Raw genomic sequence first — 25333 nt, forward strand, 5'->3', positions numbered from 1 at the left:
CTGACGCACTAGCTCCTTGGACTATGGCCATAGGCAGGCACTTTTGGGGTAAGTGTAGAACAGGGGTTTGTAACTGGGACAGGTCCATGGAGCAGCTCCAGTTGAATGCACAATATCTTGTGTATGGATAAGAACATTTTTCTGGGAGGATTTTATCATATTTTAAAGAGGTCCTCAACTCCTTCGATTACCCTGCCTTCTCTCCCCCCCGCCCCCCCGCCCCAAAAAAGGTTAAGAAACCGTGTTGACGCTAGGGCTCCTGGACTCCTCCTGAGACTAAGAAAACTGGTGAGAAGTGGGGGAAGGCGATGAATCTCCTAAGAGAGGGAGAACTTGTAGCTGGTTTACAGTCGCGCCGGGGCGGCGCGGGGGGGGGTGGGGGTGGGAGGGGATGTTCAGGGAGACTACAACTCCCAGAGATCCGTGCGGCAAAGCCCGAGCTTATTGGCCAGTAGGAAGGACCATCTCCTAACGTGACACAAGCAAAAGCCAATAGACAGGGGGCATTGCCGAGCTTGCCCGGCCACCGGTCACCTATCAGAGGCCTGGGAGCCAATGCTTCCGATACTCACTCAGGGCTTTGGATCCGCGGTCGTTGATCCAGCTCGGCCCCTTGGAGGGTGATTTTCTGTGGGGCAGTGAGACCAAAGGTATTTTGTTTCCACTGCTGCCCGGCCTGGCGGGTGTGGGGAGGCTGTGGGTTGGCGGGGAGGGAGGTGGAGGGACCAGCACTTGGGGGCAGGGTGGAAGACACCCAGGTGTAAGGAGAAGGATGAGGGGCCCGCGTGCGAGGGCTGGCGGATGCCGACGAGCCAGGGGTGGGTTTAAACCAATAAATCTATCCCTGTGACTCGTGAGTGGCGCTTCAGGGAACATATGCTAAGGAAGCCCTCCAAAATGAAGAAAATGCTTTCTACATAAAGACCTTTATCACAGCGTTATTTATAATAGGATAAAGTTGGCTACGACCAGGTGTATCAACAGTGAGGAAAAATTATGCAGCTTCATTAAGTGAATATTAAGTGGCTTTCTAAAAATAATTTTTAAAACTTTTGAATAACATGGGAAGATGCTAATATATAACGTTAAGTGAAAAAAATCGTGATACGAATTGTGCAGTTATGATTGAAAAAGTTTAAAACTGCGTAGAAAAAAGTGGAGAAATGTCATGATTTTGTTTGGATGAATTTTTTGTGTGTGAATTTACTTTTTACCTTTCTTGTGTGTTAATTTTTTTTAAAATAAGTGTAAAGAACTTGAAATTATCTTATAGTGGATACACAGTAAACTTAGAAAAACAAGTTGAGGGGTAGGTACTTCTGTTTCAACCTAGTGGAAGTGCTCCAGTTCCCCTAGTCCCCTCAATTCTCACCGAGTGTCTTTAAAGAAGATTAAAAACAGATGAATTAAATGGTCATAGACCGAGCTCCAGGTCCTGGTTCTGACCACCTCTCCCCTGAACTAATACAGTGGGCTTTTCTCCCCTTAAAACACCAAAGGCTCCTGATTTCAGAAGTCTTGTAGTCTGAGAGTTAAGAGACGAACAGGTATATAGTTAGCTTCAGGCAAAATTTAAATATTTTAAAAGATACAGAATAAGTGGGGAACTGTTGAAGGTCATTTCAGCCTTTGTCTGCTTGGCTCTCTGATCGTTCACAGCAAGGCTGTCTACTGCTTCGGCTTTAACTACCAACTCTAGGACAGTGACTCCCAAATCCTTAACCTCTGACTGTCGAAGGTACATTGCTACCCTATAGACATCTTAAATGAAGCACATCTAATATTAAATTTATCACACGCTACATACCCTTCATACTTTTGAAGCTTGTTCTGCCTTCTATATCTCTGAATAATGGTTCAACAATTTCACAAGAAAAAATTTGCATGTTATCCTTAATTCTCCTTTCTTCCACACCACTCACATCCTACCTTATGTCATTATCTTTTCCATCTGCCTTAGAAATATCTCTTGCATCTGACCCTTTTTCTCTACTAAGTAGCTACAAACTTGGCTCACTTTCTCATTGTGACATTCAAACTTTTTCCCTTACTAAAGTTGTCAGCTTTCTTCTTTCTCGGATCCATCCTGCACGTTGTTATGTGAATGTGTGCTGGTTCTTTCAAGTTCCCCAGCAGGCCCTTTATGATTAAAGAGATAAGGTTGGATGGGCCGGCTCCGTGGCTTGGCGGTTAAGTGCGCGCGCTCTGATGCTGGCGGCCCGGGTTCGGATCCCGGGCGCGCCCCGAGGCACCACATCTCTGTCCAACCCGGGGCCGGGTCCCGCGTACAGCAACTAGAAGGATGTGAACCTACGACATACAACTATCTACTGGGGCTTTGGGGGGAAAAAATGAATAAATAAAATCTTTAAAAAACAAAAAAAAAAGAGAGAAGGTTGGAAAGGTATATCAATATCAGATAATATAAGGCTTTAAATGCCTTGCTAAGACATTTTGAAAGAATTTCTTTTAGATATGTAGACTGTGGAGACTCATTAAAAGGTAACTGAGCAGAAGAGCAAAATGACCAGAGCTGTGATTTTATTTAAAGATAATTCTGTAACCACACACAGCATCCGGGCTCTGTGAGAAAGAAGAGACTGGTATCAAGAGGCCCTCTCCTTGTCCTACCCTACTGAAAGGGAGAGGTGGTTAGGACCTGGACTAGCAATAGAGTAGAAAGGATTGGCACAGATTTTTGAAATATTGTTAGGTTTTTGAGAAAAATAGGCCAGATTTCTTCTTGTTACTAAAGATGAAAATATTGAAATTAATTCTTCTAAAAATCTCAGTAACCATATCATGTTTGTTTTTCCCTCATTCACAAATCCTTACCTTGTGTTACCCCTGCCCTGGCCACACACACCCTCAATAACATTAGGCTGACTTGGGTTGCCTAAAACATATCATATGAATTGGCTTTAATATAATTGGCCCATTAGCAATTTTCTTTGCCAGGAAAATGTATCATGCATTATTTATCAATAAAAGTCTTTTAAAAGTGCATAAGTAGATATTAGGGGAAAACATATTATCTTATATAAGACCAGTGGGTTAGAGATGGCAGTTTTCTTCATTACTAATGACAGGGGACTTATTTCTCCCTTTAGCAAGCCACTGCAGAGCCACTTAATCTGACATCACGTGTAGAAGCATAACAGACCGTTCCTTCTTAGTAAAACATTCTAAGAGCCAGGACAAAGCTAGCAAAGTAGGAGAAAAAAATTGCAGATAAGTTAAAAGCAAATCACCAGGCAGTTTGGTAGAGAATACATTTCTTTGGATTTAGGATCTGAAGGTGACTTCTCAAGTCCTGTACTACTCAGTAAAACAGGATTGAAAAACGTCCATTGGATTCAGTGACATGGATGGCACTAGTGGCTTGGTGAGAGCTGTTTTAGAAAAGAGAGAGGAATGGAGTCAATTTGGAGTAGCTTAAGAACAGAGTGGTGAAGAAATGGACACTGCAAGTTTAGACAATTCTTTGATAGCTAATAAGATTAAATATCAATTTAAATATGTTTATTGATCATCGTATTATTTTGTAAATTGCCTGTTGATGTTCTTTGGCCATTTTTAAATTTAGGGTGTTTGTCTTTTTAACTGGTTTATAAGAGCTCTTTATAAAGTAAGTATTTTTTACATTTAAATCTCTGTTTTCTTGCAGTTACAAAAGGACTTTTTGAATACATGCTTATAAAAACAATTTTTTCAAAAAATAAGTAAATAAGTAAAGAGGGTCCCACCTCATTTCAGTGTCCACCATGAACAATTTGGTGTGTATCATTCCTGATTTTTTTCTACATCTTTATGTAAATATACACAAACACACATATGTATGGACATATAGGGGTAGATTTTTTTTTTCAAAAATAGGAGCATACTAGATGTTTTATTGTCTTGGTGAATTTCACTGCTCTATCTGGGGGAGATTGTTCTATATCATTACTCATGGAGCGTCCTTATTTTTTATTCAGCTATTTCCATATTGGTATACGTTTAGATTTTTCTATTACAAAGGATGCCGCGTTGAACATCCTTATATGTATACATGCGCATGTTTGAGTATTTCTATAGTAGTGTAAAAAGTCTTTTTTGTTATTGTTAAATCTCGTATATTTTTGTTTTATACATCTGGATCTTTAATCCATCTGGAATTTATTTTGTTGTAAGATGTGAAGGGCAAGTTTCTTCACTTTTTGAATCTTCAGCTTTATTGTTTCTGAAATAAGAATAATGATGCTTCCCTCACAAGACTGTTGCAAGGATTGTATCGAATCCTAAGCGACCAGCACCGTGTGTGGTGCACACTGGGCATGTTTAGTCCCTTGATCTCCTTCTCATTTGGCCAGAAAATTCAGGTAATATCTGGGTTGTGTTTATAGAATATGGTCTGTTTTTGCATTTTCAGTAACAATGTTGTCCTGATTTCCTTTGTTTTTGATATGTCTTACATTTCACAGAAAGACTAACCACAAAATTTTACCATCAAAATTGACGGAAACCAGTAAGGTTCTACCATGTTTTAAATTGGTGACAGGGCCGGCCCCGTGGCTTAGCGGTTAAGTGTGCGCGCTCCGCTGCTGGCAGCCCGGGTTCGGATCCCGGGCGCGCACTGACGCACCGCTTCTCCGGCCATGCTGAGGCCGCGTCCCACATACAGCAACTAGAAGGATGTGCAACTATGACATACAACTATCTACTGGGGCTTTGGGGGAAACATAAATAAATAAAATTATTAAAATAAAAAAATAAAAATAAATAAATTGGTGACAAATGGGAATTTAAGTGTTGCCTTTTGCTTTCCCTTCAGTGTTAAGAATAAAGTGAAATAAAGCACACTGGCAAGAGTCAGATGTGAGCAATCTAAAGGAGGAATATAGATGAAAGAAAGCTATTGAAAGACTTAAAAATGAGATTCTTTTAAAAAAATCTTGGATCCTTAATTGCAATAAAAATTATTCTGTCAGATAACGTGATGAGTTTTGGAATTAGATTTTGGCATTTAATGTTATAAGATTTTAGTCTTGATGCACACTTCAATACTATATATAATTGTTACGTAATCTATTTACAAAAAGGCTTTGAGGCAGCCATCTCCTGTATTGATCAACTTCATAATGAGCTGACTCATTTCAGGCTTTAAGTGCATCTTGCATTTGTATTTTATTGGCTCTCTCCAGTTCATCATAGCATCATCTTGGGGCTATATCCAAAAGTTGTGATTACAGTAACTTAAAGAGACACAGGATTAGTAGTCAGAATGCACGTGTTTCTTGTTTACCTGATTCCTGTGAGTGGTTTGAAATTTTGAACCAAGAACTGCTACCATAAGCATTGCTATTGTCTTGCCTAAAGTACTGATTTTTACTATCCTGATTTGTGATCAGTGAAGTTTGAATTAGAGGTGCCCCAAAAATATGTTTTGGCTGCATAAATGGCCAAATGTAAAAACCAGTGTTCCTAAAAGGCGATCATAGAATGAACCTGTGGAACAGAAGAAAAATCTGAAATTTTCATCCCTATTATTGAAATTTATTATTAAAACATTTTGGTAATTAGGTTTCCAAAAATTAATCTTATGTTATAGGAAAAATACTTTCTCAGCAATGCTAGCTCCTGGATTATGTGTGTAGTCACCATGCTAGACGCTTTCAAGGCTAAATAGCCACTTCTTTCAGCTGGGATTGTGGAGGTGCAAGATATTTTTGGGTACCTCATTTTTATTTAACACTTTTTTCCTTCATTCTCTTTTTCATTATCATATCTGGACTGAAGATGATTTATCGTGAATGTTACATATAATTTTAGAGATTTTCCACCTTGTGAAAGTGGGAGCTGACAGCTTCACTGTCTGCCTTTGATTCCTTCTCACAACTTGTGAATAATTCTGTTAGGATGTTTACTTAAACGACTCATGGCTAAATGGAATTTAAAAATTAAAAGTTGAATATAGTTCTTAAAGATTTTTTGTTTAATGAATACTAGTATAATGAACAATTTTACCAAGATTAGAATTAATTTCTATCACTGTGCTTTGTATTTTTATTTAAATTTTTTTTTCGTGAGGAAGATTAGCCCTGAACTAACATCTGTTGCCAATCTTCCTCTTTTTGCTGAGGAAGACTGGCTCTGAGCTAACATCTGTGCCCATCTTCCTCTTTTTTTGTGTGTGTGGGATACTGCCACAGCATGGCTTGATGAGTGGTGTGTCGGTCTGCGCCTGGGTTTCAAACCTGGGAACTCTGGGCCGCCGAAGTGGAGCACGCGAACTTAACCACTAGGCCTGCCCTATTTAAATTTCATAAACATCTCTTGGTCAAAAAGAATATAGTGGTGTTCTTTAAATTCTCTAGCCAATATACTCTTTGTTAATATCAGCTAGTCTGTTTCTCAATAAGTCATCTGTGTGAAAGTTCTTAATTGTTTTCATGCTAAAATTAATCTTTCACTGTCATTTATAATTGCAACATTTTATTCTTACAGCCATTATTATACATTTACTTATCAACTCACTGATAGAATTTTGAAATAGAATGTACCTGAGGCAATTTTTTCCTCGTTAAATAAAAGATGCGTATCATGTTGGTCTGTATTAAAAGTGAATATTCAGGGCCGGCCCTGTGGCTTAGCGGTTAAGTGCGCGTGCTCTGCTGCTGGCGGCCCGGGGTTCGCATCCCCGGCGCGCACCGACGCACCGCTTCTCCCGCCATACTGAGGCCGCATCCCACATACAGCAACTAGAAGGATGTGCAGCCATGACATACAACAATCTACTGGGGCTTTGGGGGGGAAAAATAAATAAATAAAATCTTTAAAAGTGAATATTCAGACACTCTAACTTATCCAGATGGTAAGTTGGATAAGTTAGAATATCCAACTTGTTCCCGTTACTGCCTTATTCTCATTACTGACCTTATGTATCTTAAGTATGTGTGGACACGCACGGTCAGGGATGCTAGAAATGACAGAGCGTTAGGCATTGGGCTATTGAGTTTTCCAAAGGCTGAAATTGAAGCTAAATAGTAGATTTTGGCTGAATATTGAAGCAGAGCCAACTTTTGGTGCATCGCAGCGTGAAGCTCACTAAGGCAACCGTAAACCAAGTTCTGTACATAAGATGATTCAAGGAAAGGTTTTGATACTGTGGCACTGACATAGAATCTACATTATAATAATCACCAGAAATAAAGATGTTGTTTTTTTCCTTGAACTACCCTAGGAAGAAAACTTTTGATTATTGCTAAATCCTCCATTAGTTTTATGAAATGTTAAAATTATATCATATAGATATATGATTTATCAACATTATTTGTCCTCATGATTTAAATGATAGTGTGAGTTCTTTAAGACCTGGAAACTTGTGCTGATATGTATGGTTGCTTAACCTTTTTAAGTCTTATGTGTGTGTGTGTGTGTGTGAGGAAGATCAGCCCTGAGCTAACATCCATGCTAATCCTCCTCTTTTTGCTGAGGAAGACCGGCTCTGAGCTAACATCTATTGCCATTCCTCCTCCTTTTTTTTCCCCAAAGCCCCAGTAGATAGTTGTAGGTCATAGTTGCACATCCTTCTAGTTGCTGTATGTGGGACGTGGCCTCAGCATGGCCGGAGAAGCGGTGCGTCGGTGTGCGCCCGGGATCCGAAACCCGGCCGCCAGTAGCGGAGCACGCGCACTTAACCACTAAGCCACGGGGCCGGCCCCTGCTTAACCTTTAAAAAAAAAAAAAAAATCATATAGGAAATGAGAAATTCTAGTATACAGCTGCATTTGGACTATATGGATCAGTTGGGAAGGGAAATATCTCTTAGTATAATATTCCCAATTGTTTCAGTTGTTTCTTAAGAGGCTGGATTATTTAACAGCCTTAGAAAGTATGTCCAAATATAGTCCAAAGGGGCTTTACTGACTCAGTATTATAAGAGCCTAAAGTAACGAAAATGTAATCAGCACAACCCCTGGCAATACTGTGACCCAACTGCAAACTCCTTATATGATGTAGTGGATGCAGAGCAATCCATCTGAAAATACTTGCTGGCACTTGTAAAGTGTGCTAGGAACTGACAGGCAGAGAAGTTAAGTCTAGTTTCTGCTCTCAAGGATTTTGTATGATAGTTTGTGGAAATGAGATATAGTACATGAAAAAGGAACTGGTGAGTGCAGGTAATAAACCAAAGATGTCACATGATGGTTTAGACTGTCAGGGCTGTGGGAGTTCATAGGAGGAAAGTATCACTTTTGGCTGGATGATTAAGGAATGCCTCTCAGAGGAGATGGTATTTAAACTGGGCCTTCAATTTATCTGTCAGTTATTAAGTGTTTTGAATGGGCCAGGCATTGTAACAATGAAGATTAATAAATAGAAATGAGTCTGGAGAGATAGGTAGGTCCAGATTGGGAAGGAGTTTGAATGCCAAACTGAGGAATTCAGACTTTATCCTATAGGCCAGTAGAACTGTCCAGCAGAACTTTCTTCGATGATGGAAATGATCTCTTCTGCTCTGTGCAGTATAATAGCCACTAGCCACATGTAACTATTGACCACTGAGGAACTGGATTTTTTAAATTTTAATTAAATTAACATAGCGCATATGGCTACCAGCTACTGTATTGAACGAGGCAGCTATAGGCAGTAGGTAGCATCTGACAATTTTTAAGCTGATAAATGATATACTTGGGCATTTTAAGGTTGGTTTTGTACAAGATGGGCTGGAGAAAGCTGGACAGATTAGAGGTAGGGAGACCAATTAGGAGGAGACTATTGCAGTCATCTAGGTTTAGGGTAATAGTGATCTGATTCAGGATAGTCCTAGTGGGAGTGACAAGAAGGACTGGATTCAGAAACAGTTCTAAGAATTAATAAGACTTGGTGACTGAGAAGGCAGGAGGGAGAGAGGTGAAACTGAGTCCTTAGTTTCTAGCCTGAGTGAATAAGAATGGTGTTAGCATTGACATAAATTGAGGAGCTGACGTTGAGAGCAAAAAACTTTTTTTTTCTTTTATACATGTCAAGTTTGAAATGAATGTGGGCAGGGCTAATATTAGCCATAACGTAAAGCCTAACGTATATTTGAATAGCATTGTAGCTCAGCAAAGAAGCCAGGAGAAGAAATGCAGATCTGAGAGTAATAAACATAGGAGATGATAATTGAAAACATGAAAGTGGGTGATGTTAGAAGGAAGAAAAAGAGAAAAGTGATGAGAACTGAGTACCAAACTTCTTGGCTCTATCCACATTTAGATAAAAATCAGAAACAGGCAGAATTCCCACCTATGGGGGAATCTGAATACATTATGGTACATACACTCTGTGGAATACTTTGCAGCTACTGATGCAGCTGTTTAAAAGACTGAGACAGATCTATATTACTGACTTGGAAAGGTGCCCATGATTTAAAATAAATTAGTGAGTAATATGTAACATATAATCCCTGTTGGAATTGTTGGTCATTTTTTGAAAACCCCTTCCTAATTTGGGAGGAATCTCCCTTTGTGTGAGTCTTGGTGGGAGGCAGAGCCCCGGCCACTGTTATGGAATCTTTTGTGAGGAAACCCTCCCTCTCCCCATCCTCCTGGCTGCTAGAGCAAGAGTATGTGAGCTCAGCTTAGCCAGTGGATGGCTTCTCCCCACCTTCCCCCATCATTCTGAATCTTAGGCAATTGCCATCCATTGAAGAGGCAGTGAAGTGAAGTTAGATTCTGAGCCGCTGATGTGTCCGGAGAGGGTGGCAGCAGTGGTTTATTCTGCCTAGCCTCACTTGGTTCCTGCTTGTTTTCTGAGCCTGGTTCTTGAGCCTTCTTTTTTGCTTAAGTTAGCCAGAGTGGTTTCTGCTATTAGGACCCAGGAACTCTGACTTATACCCCATTTTTTGTTTAAAAGAAAAAACTTAGCACATATAAAATTCTCTGTGTTTTTTTGTAGGTTTTTTTTTATAGGTTTCTTTAATAGTTTCAAAGTCTACACACCAAATTGTTTTTTTGTGTGTGTGTGTGAGGAAGATCCGCCCTGAGCTATCATCTGCCAATCCTCCTCTTTTTTTGCTGAGGAAGACTGGCCCTGGGCTAACATCCATGCCCATCTTCCTCTACTTTATATGGGATGCCGCCACTGCATGGCCCAACAAGCAGTGCGTCGGTCGCGCCTGGGATCCAAACCAGTGAACCCCGGGCCGCTGCAGCAGAGTGCGTGCACCTAACTGCTTGTGCCACCAGCGCGGCCCCTACACACCAAATTGTTAACAGTGACTTTATCAAGGATTTGAGATTGGGCGGGGGGGTAGGAGGAAACATTTAGTTGTACTTTAGACACTTCTGGTTGTTTGAATTTCACCGCAGTAAGCGTGTACTTTTTTAGTAATTTAAATGTCTGGAAAAAAACTTAAGAATGAAAAAATTGAAGATAATACTTGCCTAACCTACTTTACGTTATTGTGAAGGATTGTTGCAAAGAGCAAATGCAATAGGGAATATGAAAATGTTCTGAAAATTATTAAGTGCTATTTGAATATGATGAGGTAGAATAGCAATAGTGACTTTTGAGTGTCATTTCAGTAGAGAGATAAAAGCCATTTTGAAGGGAGTTGAGGAAATCAGTGCTAATACAGTCAGGGATGTAATATCAGTTATTCATTGATTTGGTAGTGAAAGGAGAAGAGAAACTAGATAGCAAAGGAGATTTTTCTCAACTTTTTCATTTGAAAATTTCCTACCTTAAAAGTTGAAAGTACCGTGAATAGTGACACAGCCTCAATCTAGATTCAACAATTATTAACATTTTGTTACATTTGTTTTACCTCTCTGCCTATCTATATAAAATTTTGTGGGTTTTTTTTTTTTTGCTAAACCATTTGAAAGCAAGTTGGAGGTATCATGACACTTAACCCCAAATACTTCAACATGTGTATTTGAACAATAAAGACATTCTCCTATATAACCACAATACATGTTCCCATTTAAGAAAATTAATAGCCTCATATCTTTTACTCTCCATTTCAGATTCAGATTTCCCAGTTCTAAGAATACTTATTTTTTTATAGACAATTTTATTTCCTCAATTCAGGATCCAATCAGAGTTTATACATGGCATTTGCTTGTTATGGCTCAGTAGTCTCTTTTAATCTGACACATGCCTCCTGTCCTTTTAGCCCTTCACAGTATTGACCTGTGAAAGGTCTAAGCCAATTGTCTTATAAAATGTCCTATAGTCTGGGTTTGTCTAATTATATTCCCATGGTATAACTTTCCTTCTTAATTATTTCAGAAAACCTTAATCAGAAAGGATGGAGTTGGGAAAAGGACAGCTTCTCAGGACCGGGCTGAATGCATTGCATCAAGCAGTACACCCGGTTCACGGCCTTGCCTGGACTGATGGGAATCAGGTAGTCTTGACTGATTTACAGCTTCACAGTGGAGAGGCCAAGTTTGGGGACTCAAAGGTCATTGGACAGTTTGAACATGTGTATGGCGTGTCCTGGGCCCCACCTGGTACAGCTGACACGCCTGCTCTGCTCGCTGTCCAGCACAAGAAGCATGTCATTGTGTGGCAGCTGTGTCCCAGCACTACGGAGACAAGCAAATGGCTGATGTCTCAGACCTGTGAGGTTAGAGAATCACACCCTGTCCTTCCCCAGGGCTGTGTGTGGCACCCAACAAGTGCTGTGCTGACCGTGCTGACTGCACAGGACATCTCCATCTTCCATAATGTTCACTGTGACAGTTCCCAGGTAAAAGCGGACCTCAGCACCCAAGGCCTCATTCACTGTGCGTGTTGGACCCAGGATGGCCAGAGGCTGGTGGTGGCAGTAGGCAGCAGCCTGCTTTCTTATATTTGGGACAGTGCTCAGAAGACTCTTCACAGGTGCTCCTTCCACCCAGTGTGTGATGTGGACAGCTATGTGCGCTCCATTGGAGCCACTGTGGACTCACAGGTTGCTATAGCCACTGAACTTCCATTAGACAAGATTTGTGGCTTAAATGCCTCTGAAACCTTTTACGATGTGCTGCCTAGTGGTGAAGACACTTGTCTGTATACTTTACCACTTAATAATGAAGCGCCCTCTGTGGATAAGGAGGCATTCACTTCTGAAACAAATTCTGAAACATCAGTTTCTGCATTTTCTTCCTCTTCAGATCCTCTGGATCTAACTCATATACGTTTCAATAGATCTAAGTCTGAGGGTAGTTCTCTTATTTGTCTAAGAAAAAAGGACTACTTGACAGGAACTGGCCTGGATTCTTCACATTTGGTCCTGGTGAGCTTTGGGAAAGATGTTACCCAGACCAGAAAAGTCAGTATTCCAGGCATTCTGGTTCCTGATCTAATAGCATTTAATCTTAAGGCACAGGTAGTGGCAGTGGCTTCCAATACTTGTAATATAATTTTTATCTATTCTGTCATTCCATCATTTATGCCGAACATCCAGCAAATTCAGTTAGAGAGTAGTGAAAGACCAAAAGGCATATGTTTCCTGACAGATAAATTATTATTAATTTTGGTAGGAAAACAGAAATCCACTGATTCGGCGTTTCTCCCTTCTTCAGCGTCTGCTGAGTACATCATTCGTTTGCTTGTTAGAGAAGTAGTGGTGGAGGAAGAGTTCCCAACAGCATTGAGTGACGACCAGAGTGGCTGCTCTGCTTTCAGTGCTCTGTTAAATAAAGCAGGTACAAAAAAGCTCATTGAAAGTCTTTCCCCAGATTTTGGTCACCAAAACAGAGGGCTCTTGTTAACAGCTAATGGCAGTAGTCAAAGTGGAAGGCCTGGAACAACCCTTATTAAAGAAATCAAAAGTCCCCCATCCAGGATCTGTGATGGCTCCATAGCCCTAGAAACTCTAGGGGCTGAGCCTATTAACTGGTCAGTAACACCGCCCAGACCCAGCAGCACACCAGACCACACCAGCACCCCAGAACCTCCTAATTTGCCTCCAGGAAAGAACTTACAAGAGGAAAAGGAAATTTATCAGCTCTTGAAGGAACTGGAAATTTTATCTAGGAACCTGACTGAGGTGCAGCGATGTCTTTCTGAACTCACAGACTTTCTACATAATGGAAAGAAATCCTCTCCAGTGTATCCACTGTCTCAGGATCTGCCTTATGTTCACATCGTTTACCAGGTAACATCTTTGAGGAGCTACCACTATACATAAAAGCTCCTGCCTTGAGTCGGGGTACTGCAAGAAAAATTTGTTAACGAGGAAGATGGTGTTCTAATTAAACTTCACTGAACTGGGCATGTTATAGGCAAGTTGTTATACCTTTCCAGGTTGGTTGCCTACCAACCAAATGGGCGCACACACCAGTATACGCTGATTTTATCGTGTGCATGGTGCGAAAACATGAATGATTGCACTCATTCTGGCAATTTATATTTAGGAAAAACAATTTTTTTATTGTGCTATTCATTGTGAAAACTTTTTCCTTATGCAATGCAGACACTATTCCATTTATAAGAAAGGTTATATTCATTACAAATTCTTTGTGTGTTTGTGAGGAAGATTACCCCTGAGCTAACATCTGTCGCCAGTTCTCTTTTTGCTGAGGAAAATTGGCCCTGGGCTAACATCCGTGCCCATCTTCTTCCACTTTATGTGGGACACCGCCAGAGCATGGCCTGACAAGCAGTGCATTGGTGCACGCCCGGGATCCGCACCCCAGGCTGCCGCAGTGGAACGCGCACACTTCACCGCTATGCTACCAGGCCGGCCCCCATTACAAATTTTTAATGCATCTATTTATGCATGCATATACAAACATATAATATTACATAAATGGGATTATATCATATCTGTTTTTATCATGAACACATTTTTCCTCGTTGAACTTGGTTGGTTCTGCCCCTCCTCCCCATAACTCACTATAATTAACAGCTTAATGTGGATCCTTCCATATTTTACTTTGTACTTACATAGTACACAGATCTTTGTACACATAGGTATATAGGTGTGGGGGGAGGGTGAGTGGGGAGGACGAGAGGACGGGTTGATGGTGGAGGTGGTGGTTTGTCCTTGTTTTACAAAAATGGGGTCATATGGTGCACTCTTTACTTCATGCTGAGAGCATGCTGTTTTTTCATCTGTTCCCTTGTTATGGACGTTCACTTTGTTTTCAGTTCTTAGCCACTCCAAATAGTGCTGCAGTAGTATTCTTGTATGTATCTGTTTATACTCGTACTTTGATTTCTGTTGGGTTGGTTCCCAGAAGTGGAAGTGCAAATTTGAAGAATATATGTGTACGTTTCTACTTTTAATAGAGTTGCCAGATTGCCTTTCAAAGATTTTTTTACTTAACAATGCATCATCGGGGCTGGCCCAGTGACGCAAGCAGTTAAATGTGCGTGCTCCACTGCAGCGGCCCAGGGTTTGCCGGTTCAGATCCTGGGCACACACCGACGCACCACTTGTCAGGCCATGCTGTGGCAGGCGTCCCATATAAAGTGGAGGAAGATGGGCACGGATGTTAGCCCAGGGCCAGTCTTCCTCAGCAAAAAGAGGAGGATTGGCAGATATTAGCTCAGGGCCAATCTTCCTCACCAAAAAAAAAAAAACAAAACAATGCATCATTACATGCCTACTACGGTCCTTTTCCTCACATCCTCACCAAGCCAGGTGTGAAGTGGTATTTAAGTTTTATTAATTTATATTTCTTTTACTATTAGTGAATTTGAATATGTCTTCATGTTTTTTGCCAATTGAATGTGAATTGCCTATTGCTTATTTTTTCCTATTGAGTTTATCAGTTTATAAGAGGTTTTTGTGTATATATATATATATATATATATTTCTTATAATTTTATTTATTTTTCCCCCAAAGCCCCAGTGGATAGTTGTATGTCATAGCTGCACATCCTTCTAGTTGCTGTATGTGGGATGCGGCCCCAGCATGGCCGGAGAAGCGGTGCGTCGGTGCGCGCCCGGGATCCGAACCCGGGCCGCCAGTAGCGGAGCGTGCGCACTTAACCGCTAAGCCACGGGGCCCACCCAAGGTTTTTGTATATTAAAGAAACTTATATATTATTTTATATATATAATTTATATATTATATATGTAAGAAGTTAATATACATGTAATAGTCTAGATTTTCTTGCATTATTTTACTGTATTAGTTTTAACCTTTCAATTTTTAATTTTTAATTAAATTTTTGGGTACAGTCCACTTTTATTTTCTGGCCAATAACCAGTTGTGCTAGCAACATTATTAAAAATCCACCTTTATCCCACTGAATTTGATCTGCCACATTTGTCATATATAAATTTATGTATAGTGGGATCTAATTCTTGATTCTCCATGCTGCAACTACTGTAATTCTGATCTCTTTATCTAACACTTTACCAATACCACACTGATTTGATTACTGCAGACTTATATATGTTCGTTTTAAAAGATATTTGCAGAAAATTGGTATTGAAATCAGTGATAAATAATATGTAAATTACTATTTAATTTAGAATAGTCCAGAAGAGGTATTTTAATTAGTTTTTTCTTACAACTACTACTCTTTGACCAATTCAAGGATATAAGTTTTTAAAAGAACCAAAGAATAGTTTAAAACTAAATTAATTTTTTTATTATAAAAAATTTCAAACACATAATAGAATACATTTTTTATTGTGAAAAATCGTAAACATATAGAAAGACTACATAATGAATCCCTATTTATAACTATCACCTGGATTTAATGATTGTTAACATTTTGCCATAATTGCTTCACTTTTTTTTGTTTACTAAAATATTTCAAGTAGAGATGTCATGGTATTTCATTCATAAATATTTTGATGCCGTTCTAAAATGTAAGCACATTTTCTTTAATTACCACAATACTATTACTTGATACTACTTGATAATATGTGACAGTAATTACTTAATATCATCTAATACCTAGTCCTTATTCAGATTCCCCAAATTGTCTCCAAAATCAGTTAAATCATTTATTTATTTATTTATTTATTAATAAATATTTATTTAGTGTGTGTGTGCGCACGCGCGTGTGCGCACGAGAAGAAGATCAGCCCTGAGCTAACACCCATGCCAATCCTCCTCTTTCTGCTGAGGGAAGACTGGCCCTGAGCTAACATCCGTGCCGATCTTCCTCCACTTTATATGGGACGCCACCACAGCATGACCTGACAAGCAGTGTGTCAGTGCACGCCCGGGATCCGAACCCGGGCCACCAGCAGCGGAGCGTGTGCAGTTAACTGCTACGCCGTGGGGCCGGCCCCTAAATCATTGATTTAAAAAAAAATTTTTTCAAATTTATTTCACAACCACATTAGGGATCTTAGTTATATCATGTACCAATGCTAACTGAAACAATATTTTTTAACAGGATTTTTGCCACATTGTCTTCAGCCAAAACAGATATTTAAATAGTTTTATTTAATTACATGAAGTTTTCTATAAATCGTTTTCAGTAAATAGATGTTTGATTTTTAAAAATTATAGTATTTATAATTTTATTTATTTCTTTCTTTTTCCCCAAAGCCCCAGTAGATAGTTGTATGTCATAGTTGCACATCCTTCTAGTTGCTGTATGTGGGACGCGGCCTCAGCATGGCTGGAGAAGCGGTGCGTAGTTGCGCGCCCGGGACGCGAACCCGGGCCGCCAGCAGCGGAGGGCGCGCACCTAACCGCTAAGCCACGGGGCCGGCCCCTATATAGTATTTATAAATGTGAAATGTTTGGATGTTTTTCCTTCCATGACTTTTTAAATAATTTTTTTCTTTTTTCCCTTTTTATTTCTCTTTTTAAGTAGGTAATTCATTTACTTGTTTTAAAAAGCAAAACAGTGTTTTAATAGAAAGGTATATACTGAAAAGTCTTACTCTCACCCCATCCCTGCTCAGCCTGTTCTCCCTCACTTTCTATAGGTAACCATTTTTACTTTTATTTCTTTATGCACATACTAGCAGATCTTACTATATATTTTTATTTTCCCTTTTGTTACACAAAAGGTACTATATACAGTGTTGTGAATCTTTCTTTTTCCATTTAATAATATATCCTTGAGAACTCTCCATATCACCACACAGAGCTCTTTTTCATCTGTACAGTACTTTTTTTTCCTAATTACAAAAGTAATATATGCTCATTGAAGAAAAATATTTAACCAACATACGAATATTCAATGTTGAAAGTAAAAACTCTCCATAATCCAACCCTTAGAGAAAACTACAGATATAGTTTGTTGTAAATACTTCCATTTCTTCTGTGCATTTACTAAAACTTTTGTCAGTCTAAAAGATACAATATCTAATTGTTTGATTTTGTTTTTCTTAAAATAGCTTATTTTATCAAACAATAATATATTTTTATTTTTAAACATTTATAAATGTGAGATTCTGTATTTTTTTAAGTAAAAAGAAATTGTTTTTTTGCGTTTTCAATTCCTCTGTTTCTCAGTTTATAATGAGCTAATCCAACCAAGCTGTTATAAGTAATTACCTGTGGTGGGTAGGATTTTGGGGACTTACTTTCTGCATTATAAATTTCTGTTTTACTTTTTTATATTGAACATATATACTGTGGGGAAAGAGGGAGAATCTCCCTCTGCCCTTTCCCTTAAGGTTCTTATGGCTGGTCAAATAATTAACAAGACAAGTTAGCAGGAGAAAATAATACCAAGTTTAATAACATGTATACATGGGAGAAACCAGGGAGACTGAGTTTCTCAATACAATAGCAGAAATTCTTGTCTTAAATACCGTCTTCAGCTAAAGACAAAGGAGGATGTTAGGGGTGGGGGGAGTCAGTTACAGGAGATTACCACTAAAACACAGTAAACAAGAGTAAGGTTATTATGCAGATTTAAGGCCTCACCTTCCTCGTTGGTAAGTTTCTAGAAATGAGGTCATCCCCCCTCTTCCCAATACAGAGAGGGAGATACCTTTACAAATGGAGATTTCCCTTATAAATGTAAATGTTTGTCTGGCAACTCCTTGCAGGAGTTGCCCTAAATGCAGGGCCATTTAGAGAATGTGGCCAGAGAGACAGAATTTTTGATAAGATGGGCTTATTGGTGCCTTTCCTATTGTAACATCTATTTTACATTATATTACAGCCATCAGATAGTAACTCCTTGGGCCGGCCTGTGGCTGAGCAGTTGGGTGCGCGTGCTCCACTGCTGGCGGCCTGGGTTCGGATCCCGGGTGTGCACCAACACACCGCTTCTCCTGCCATGCTGAGGCCGCGTCCCACATACAGCAACTAGAAGGATGTGCAGCTATGACATACAACTATCTACTGGGGCTTTGGGGGAAAACATAAATAAATTATTAAAAATGATAGTAACTCCTTCCTGGAACAGATCTTCTATGTCAAATTCTTTTTTTTTTTTTTTTCTTTTTGTGAGGAAGATCAGCCCTGTGCTAACATCTGCCAATCCTCCTCTTTTTTTGCTGAGGAAGACTGGCCCTGGGCTAACATCCTTGCCCATCTTCCTCCACTTTATATGGAATGCTGCCACAGCATGGTTTGCCAAGTGGTGCGTTGGTGTGCACCTGGGATCTGAACCGGCGAACCCTGGGCTGCCACAGCGGAGCGCGTGCACTTAACCACTTGCACCACTGGGACAGCCCCTATGTCAAATTCTTTAGGCAGTTAGTGGGGGAGGTCAAATGTCCGTCAGAGAAAACAGTCAAGGTAAAGAGATATATTTCAGGGTGGCCAAATCTTATCTCCCACAATACCTTTTGTAATGAGAAAACTAAAGGAAAAAAAGCAAAATATTCAAAAGAAAGAAATTATATGGGAAATAATTTCAGAATTATTTCAGAAGCCCCATTTTATAAGAGCTAAATGATTCCAGTCATGCGTCGCTTAACAAGTCACTTAACAACAAGGATACGTTATGAGGAATGCATCATTATGCAAACATCATAGAGTGTGCTGAAGGGGAACAAAATTTGCCTGCCCAAAATGTGTCTCTGTAACATGAGGATTATTTTAGGCTGATTATTTTTAAGAAACAAAGGACTCAGAAAGTTTTTCTTGTTACCTCCCCTTAGCTACCTAAAAGAATTCAGATTAAAAAAACCAGTCTCGGGAAGAAAGCTTAACCTTAGTGTAACACGAACTAGGTGGTGGACAAGGGAGGAACCTAGAAAGCCTGTTTGTTGGGCTCCCTCTGTGTTCTTCTGTTTCTGTGCAGCCAAACACTTGTTTTCCAAATGTTTGCTCCTTTTCACCCACCTGTGAATTGCCTGCCTTCTCTTTGATGTCCCTGACTCTCCCCACCCACAACATCTTTTGTCTTTAGCTGAGGATGGAATTTAAGGTGAGGGCTTCGGCCATTTTGGTAAGTTACTCTGTTTTCCTGGTTTCTCCCATGTATACACGTTATTAAACTTTTGTTTTTCTCCTATTAATGTGTCTCATGTCAATTTAATTCTTAAACCAGTCAGAAGAACCTAGAAGTGTAGAGGAAATTTTCTTCCATCCCTGTGGTACTTACACAAACCTAGATGGTATAGCCTGTTACACACCTAGGCTATATGGTACTAATCTTATGAGACCACCGTCGTATAGGCTGTCCGTGGTTGACTGAAACGTCATTATGCAGTACACGACTATAGTTGCTTATGGCCCTTACAGTTTATTCACGTCACAACTTTTAAAATGTTATTAGTAGACATATCTTTGAGTTGTTCATCCTGCCACAAATGGAGTACTATTTATCTTTCATCATTAAAATTGTTTGTCAGGAGTCAGAAAATGAGCAGTGATAATTTTAACGATAAAATGAGTTGGACACCTAACTTACTTATAAGTTATAAAACTATTTTTTAAATTCTTGTATGAAGATATTGTTTCGAACAGTATATAATTAGTAGTTCTTTTTTATTCTTCGCTCTATGATTGTACCTTTGGACTCTTTTTTGTGTGTGTGTGAGGAAGATCAGCCCTAAGCTAACATCTGATGCCAATCCTCCTCTTTTTTTTTTGCTAAGGAAGACTAGCCCTGGGCTAACATCCATGCCCATCTTCCTCTACTTTATATGGGACCCTGACACAGCATGGCTTGACAAGCAGTGCATCAGTGCACGGCCGGGATCCGAACCTGCGAACCCCGGGCCGCTGAAGGAGAGGGCACGCACTTAACTGCTGCGCCAGCGGGCCAGCCCCCTTTGGACTCTTCATGTGTCTTAAATTAGAGCTATAATTGTTTTATATTTCCTTCAGGATATTTGAAACCATTTTTAAAGATGAGTTAATTTTTAATATGACTTTTTTTTTTTTTTTTGCTGAGGAAGATTAGCCCTGAGCTAACATCTGTGCCAGTCTTCCTCTACTTTATACGTGGGTCACTGCCCCAGTGTGGCTGACAAATGGTGTAGGTCTGTGCCTGGAGTCCAAACTCACGAACTGGGGCTACTGAAGCAGAACTCGCCAAACTTTACTACACCACGGGGCTGGCCCCTTAATGTGACTTTTTAAAATTTAAAAATCATTTTCATTTGTACTTTTTCTAAGCTAAGTGAATTTTGACCACAGTTTGTTTATTTTCCTTATGCAGTTCCTCTGCTACTCCACCACTTAGGGCAGTCTTTCTTGGCATTTTTTCCCCCAGTAAAGAAAGTGTGACGTTTCACAGTTGTATCTAAAACAGTCAAGCAATTGTTCCTCACCATCGGATTGTGTCTCTCAGGCTGCCATCCATCGTCCTATAGTGTTATTAGTCGTTTCCTCGGAAAGCCATTTCCTAGTGAGAAAGACACGACCCTGGGGAAAGAGCAGAGCAAAAGGAAAAGTAAATTAGGGGGCTGTTTTGTTCTCATCCTTTAGTTGTGTTAAAAAATGCAGCAAGAAGCTCCTTATTTAAAACTAAAGTCTAGGTGATAGTGGTAATAGATAAGGATTTTAAAAAACTATTTACACATTCTATTCTTAAGAAATGTTAACTCCATTGCTTCTTCAATCAGTTTAACAACTTTTACTTTTGTATTTGAAGAAATTTTATTATGTAGGTCCTGTTGTCGAAAAAAGAGCTGTGCTCCTCTGCAACGGCAAACTAAGGCTCAGCACGGTTCAGCAGACTTTTGGCCTCTCTCTTATTGAAATGCTGCATGGTAGGTAAAATTCAGAAATTGACCCTACCCGGTACCCCCTCCCTCTACCATCTATTGTGTAACTTTCATTGGTAATGAAAGTGAGGTCTACCAACAATTTAGTGATTCATTAGATAGTTAACAAGTATTATTAATTGCCTACTGTATGCCCAGGCCTTTTATAGGTGCCAAAACACATGGAGAATATCAGTTCTGCCCTTAAGGAACTTATAGCCTCACTGAAAAACCTAAATATACACACGAACAAACTAAAAAAAGAATTACGAAGCAATATATTAACACCTAAATATACACACGAACAAACTAAAAAAAGAATTACGAAGCAATATATTAACAACTGCAAGGAAATGACATAAAAACCTCATATATACCTGTTGCATAAACATAAAGATCATAGCAGCATTGCAGAGTATTTCTTGAAGGAGTTGTCATTTTAATATGCAGCAGACATGATGACATGGGACTGAGTCATGCCCATGTTCTATCAGATGCGGAGCGTGGTTGTTTCCTTATGCCGCCTCCTTTCCACGGTAGCCACTACATTGAACATTAGATTTTGTTTCATTTTTGCCCCCTTAACATTGTAGTATCAGCATTTTTCGTTTTGACACATGCATTTATGGTATTTCATAATTGTCGTTTTTACTGGGTGAGGTTAATATTCCATTCTGGGTGTACCATATTTTACTTTGCTGTATTTCCTTTGACACTTAGGTGGTTTCCAATTTTTCACCATCATAAGTAACACTAATAAAAACCTCTCTGTATAATTTACATGTTGTTTTTGGAAAGTGTAGATTTTCAGTAGTGAAATCAAAAGGTGAGACACAGTAGACTTGAAAGAACCAGACAGGGCCAGCCCCGTGGCGTAGTGGTTAAGTGTGTGCGCCCCGCTGCTGGCGGCCTGGGTTCGGATCCCGGGCGCGCACCAAGGCACCGCTTGTCAGGCCATGCTGTGGCGGCGTCCCCTATAAAGTGGAGGAAGATGGGCACAGATGTTAGCCCAGGGCCAGTCTTCCTCAGCAAAAAGAGGAGGATTGGCATCGGGTGTTAGCTCAGGACTGATCTTCCTCACACAAAAAAAGCAAGAACCAGAGAAGGTGTAAGCATGTGCTACACTAGTGGCCCTAGGTTACCCTGGAACAAACCATTCAGGATTATCTGGACCATTCCAGTCTAGCTCTGGTCAGCTCAGCCTCCTTGGGTGTCTAGAGGTTGGTATGGTTCTAAAGAATAAAGAAGGTTCCTCCATAGAGTAGCTGTCCTAACATCACATAGTTTCTGGAGAAACTGCTTAACAGCATGTAGATAAGATAGGGACACTCCACACACAACCCTGCATACATGTGTGCACACATGCAGACACAAGCCCATATGTATAGCCGTGAGTGATAAATTCTTAGCCTGGGTGAAAATGTATGTCCCTTAGCTGTGCCTAAGTCATCAGCGTCCCCTTCCTGCCATATAACCTGACCCTAAGTAATATTCAGTCCTTCCATCTCCCCATTCTCTGTAAAGTCTTGTGATGATCAGGTTCAGTATTATCAAGTACTGCATTCTTACCCTCAAAAAAATCATATTTATCATATTTTTCTTTATAGAATAAGATAAGATATCCTCAATCGCCTATGTGTTTTTTTACTTTGCAGACTCCCACTGGATCCTTCTCTGTGCTGATAGCGAAGGCTTTATCCCATTAACTTTCACAGCCACACAGGAAATAATCATAAGAGATGGCAGCCCCAGGTCAAATGTCTACAGAGACTCTTTGTCTCAGAGCCTTGATCCTAGTCCTTCTCTTGAAGTCTTTAGAGACCTTACTGCCCAAAGTGTAGATACCACTGGCTGTTCTAACCATTTAGGCAGTATGGCCTGATGTTGTCTGCAGAGCATTTGCGGCATAGCTTTTCAGATGAAGCCGTTACAAACGAGATCTGTTTTCCACTGAGGATCCTCTCCAGGATGTGCACTGTCGCTCCGAGGTGCAGCACTTGCTGTGGTTGGCTTGGCTGCTTTTCCCCCTTTCCCCCCAGGCTGAGGCTTACTGCTCTACAGCAGAACTCAGTCTTTGTTCAATGGCTCAGAAAGTGGGTGTTTATGTATTCATGGCTGTGTGGTTTTGTCTAAGGACAAAATTCCCAGAACAAAACCATATTATGGTGCCGTATGGTTTTTGTTTTATGGTTTCTCTGAGGCTTTCTGTCCCTTGCCCAAAACTGTTACAGCTGTCTTAGAAGCACTTAAAAGCTACCTCAGCATTGTTAGAGATGTTTTTCTTGGCTTAAAGATGAGGGTAAGGCGTACTGGAGAACATATGCTCCTGCATATCCTTTTTACCCCAAACCAGCAGTAATCAGCGGAGCTCAAAAGGAAGACAAAAAAAACAATTGATTTCTGCTCCCAGGGCTACTCTGAACAGGAAGTAGTTCTACTGTTGGCTGGACCTCGCAGGAGTTAAACCTAACCCTCTTGCTTCCTTAGAAAATTCTGTCTTACAGAGGTCCAGATACTCTTAAAAACTGGCCCTGGGTAAATTTCAAATGAAATTTCAAGTGCCTTGACCCCTCTGGAGCCCACCTGAGTGTGTGCTGAGGTCACTAGTACAATGCCGAGCACAGGTGAGGCCTGAGGCATGATTCTGTGCTGTTGCCACTCCTCATCTTCTCCCTGATAAGCTTCTTTTTTAGTTTGGGGATCATAAAAATGTCCTATTTTTCTCCCACTAGTCAACTTCCTTAGTTGAATCGTCACTTTAATTTTGATATTCCCCCCCATTCAAGTCTTAGAGACCAGCAGAGTCTGTGAGAGACAGTATTTCAGAAAGTTGTAAATTCCACTGAATCTGAGGTAGTTCTAAAAAGTACAGTTTATTATAATTATGGGCCAAAGCGCCAGCTTAGTATAGTGGAAAGAGCCCTGATTCCAACTTCAGAGAGACACACCACTTCTCACTGCCTTCACACAGAATCATAAATTTCTATTACTGCAGCATAGCGAAATGATCAGTGTGTGGCTAGTCAAAGCACATTTGTAGATAAATTGTTTCAACCATAGAAGCTCCATTAGCACATATGCATCTTTTTATCCCCCTTTCCTTTGAAATTATCTGGAAAGAAATATTTTGTACCCTTGGGGACTCCTGTCCGTCTGTTATGGTTTATGAAGATGGAGCTGGGATAGGAAAGAAGCGAGGGCCCATTTTGTGGTTCAAATGCATTAGAGAGCTGCTGGGATAATGGAAGTGGAGGCCACTTGTCTGTCATCAGTTGCCTGAGAGTGGTGGCTGAGGACAGTCTGAGGCCTGGCTCCATTTGCCAGGAAGTGTCGGGTGGGATGAAAGCACACTACTGTGGAGCCTCAGGAGGGGACCTGGGGACCCTGTAGTGACATCGATGTGGCTGTCTCAAGGTGGATGTTGTAATCACCATTTCACTGGTCAGAATCCTGTGGATGCGTCTTCAATAAAATCACTAATGGTTGTTATGGCTGTCATGAATGTTTTGATGGTATTTTCTTCGTGATTAGTGCTGGTATAGAAAAATGTTCTTGATTTTATGTATGTGTATATTGTCTCTGTATTTTTTCTTCTGGTGGATAGTCCAGAATATAAATTATTTATTTCTTTACGACGACAAATGTGATTCCATGACAACTCGCATACAAAAGATGTTTCCTTGGCCTCTGCTATTATTATAGTCATTGGAACAGTAGAACATAATCCAGTATTTGCTGGCTTTGTAGACAGGGAGATAAGAGCTAAATTCTTTACTTGTTAAGTAAACAATAATACTAAACTTATTGTTTAATGTTGTATTGAGAATATTTTGCATAAAGAAAGACATTATTTTAAAATCCCATTTTGCGCCCAAATTTTTATAAATTTTGTATGGGTATTATTTGATACATGTGTCGGGGGAAGAGGGAGAATCTCCCTCTGCCCTTTTCTTTAAGGTTCTTATGGCTGGCCACATAATTAACAAGACAGATTAGCAGGAGAAAATAATATCAAGTTTAATAACATGTATATATGGGAGAAAGCAGGGACGCTGCGTTTTTTAACACAATAGCAGAAATTTTTGTCTTAAATACCATGTTCAGCCAACGACAAAGGAGGATTTCGGGGGTGGGGGGAGTCAGTTATAGATTACCACTAAAGCACAGTAAACAAGAGTAAGGTTATTATGTAGATTTAAGGCCTCACCTTCTACATTGATAAGCCTCTAGAAATGAGGCCATCCCCCTCTCTTCCCAAAACAGAGAGGGAGATACCTT

At 40.0% G+C, this 25333-nt stretch overlaps 1 protein-coding gene across 4 annotated transcripts in view; it reads left to right on the plus strand.

Moving 5' to 3' along the window:
• The window catches only part of WDCP (WD repeat and coiled coil containing), a 28614-nt gene continuing 3281 nt past the window's right edge, over window positions 1-25333 (plus strand). The window contains exons 1-4 of one of the 4 annotated variants that reach the window (XM_087437097.1): window positions 1-48; window positions 11260-13114; window positions 20944-21061; window positions 22711-24553. In XM_087437097.1, the coding sequence (XP_087293223.1) occupies window positions 11279-13114; window positions 20944-21061; window positions 22711-22937 (2181 nt within the window). In that variant the 5' untranslated portion in view covers window positions 1-48; window positions 11260-11278 and the 3' untranslated portion in view covers window positions 22938-24553. Of the gene's footprint in view, window positions 49-566; window positions 651-11259; window positions 13115-20943; window positions 21062-22710; window positions 24554-25333 lie in introns of those variants that run through there. The other 3 variants (XM_004418605.3, XM_087437098.1, XM_087437099.1) reach the window with 3 other exon arrangements.

This window comes from Ceratotherium simum, chromosome 11 (assembly GCF_057802395.1).
Source record: "Ceratotherium simum simum isolate JZ-2026a chromosome 11, ASM5780239v1, whole genome shotgun sequence".
In the NCBI taxonomy this organism is placed as follows: domain Eukaryota; kingdom Metazoa; phylum Chordata; class Mammalia; order Perissodactyla; family Rhinocerotidae; genus Ceratotherium; species Ceratotherium simum.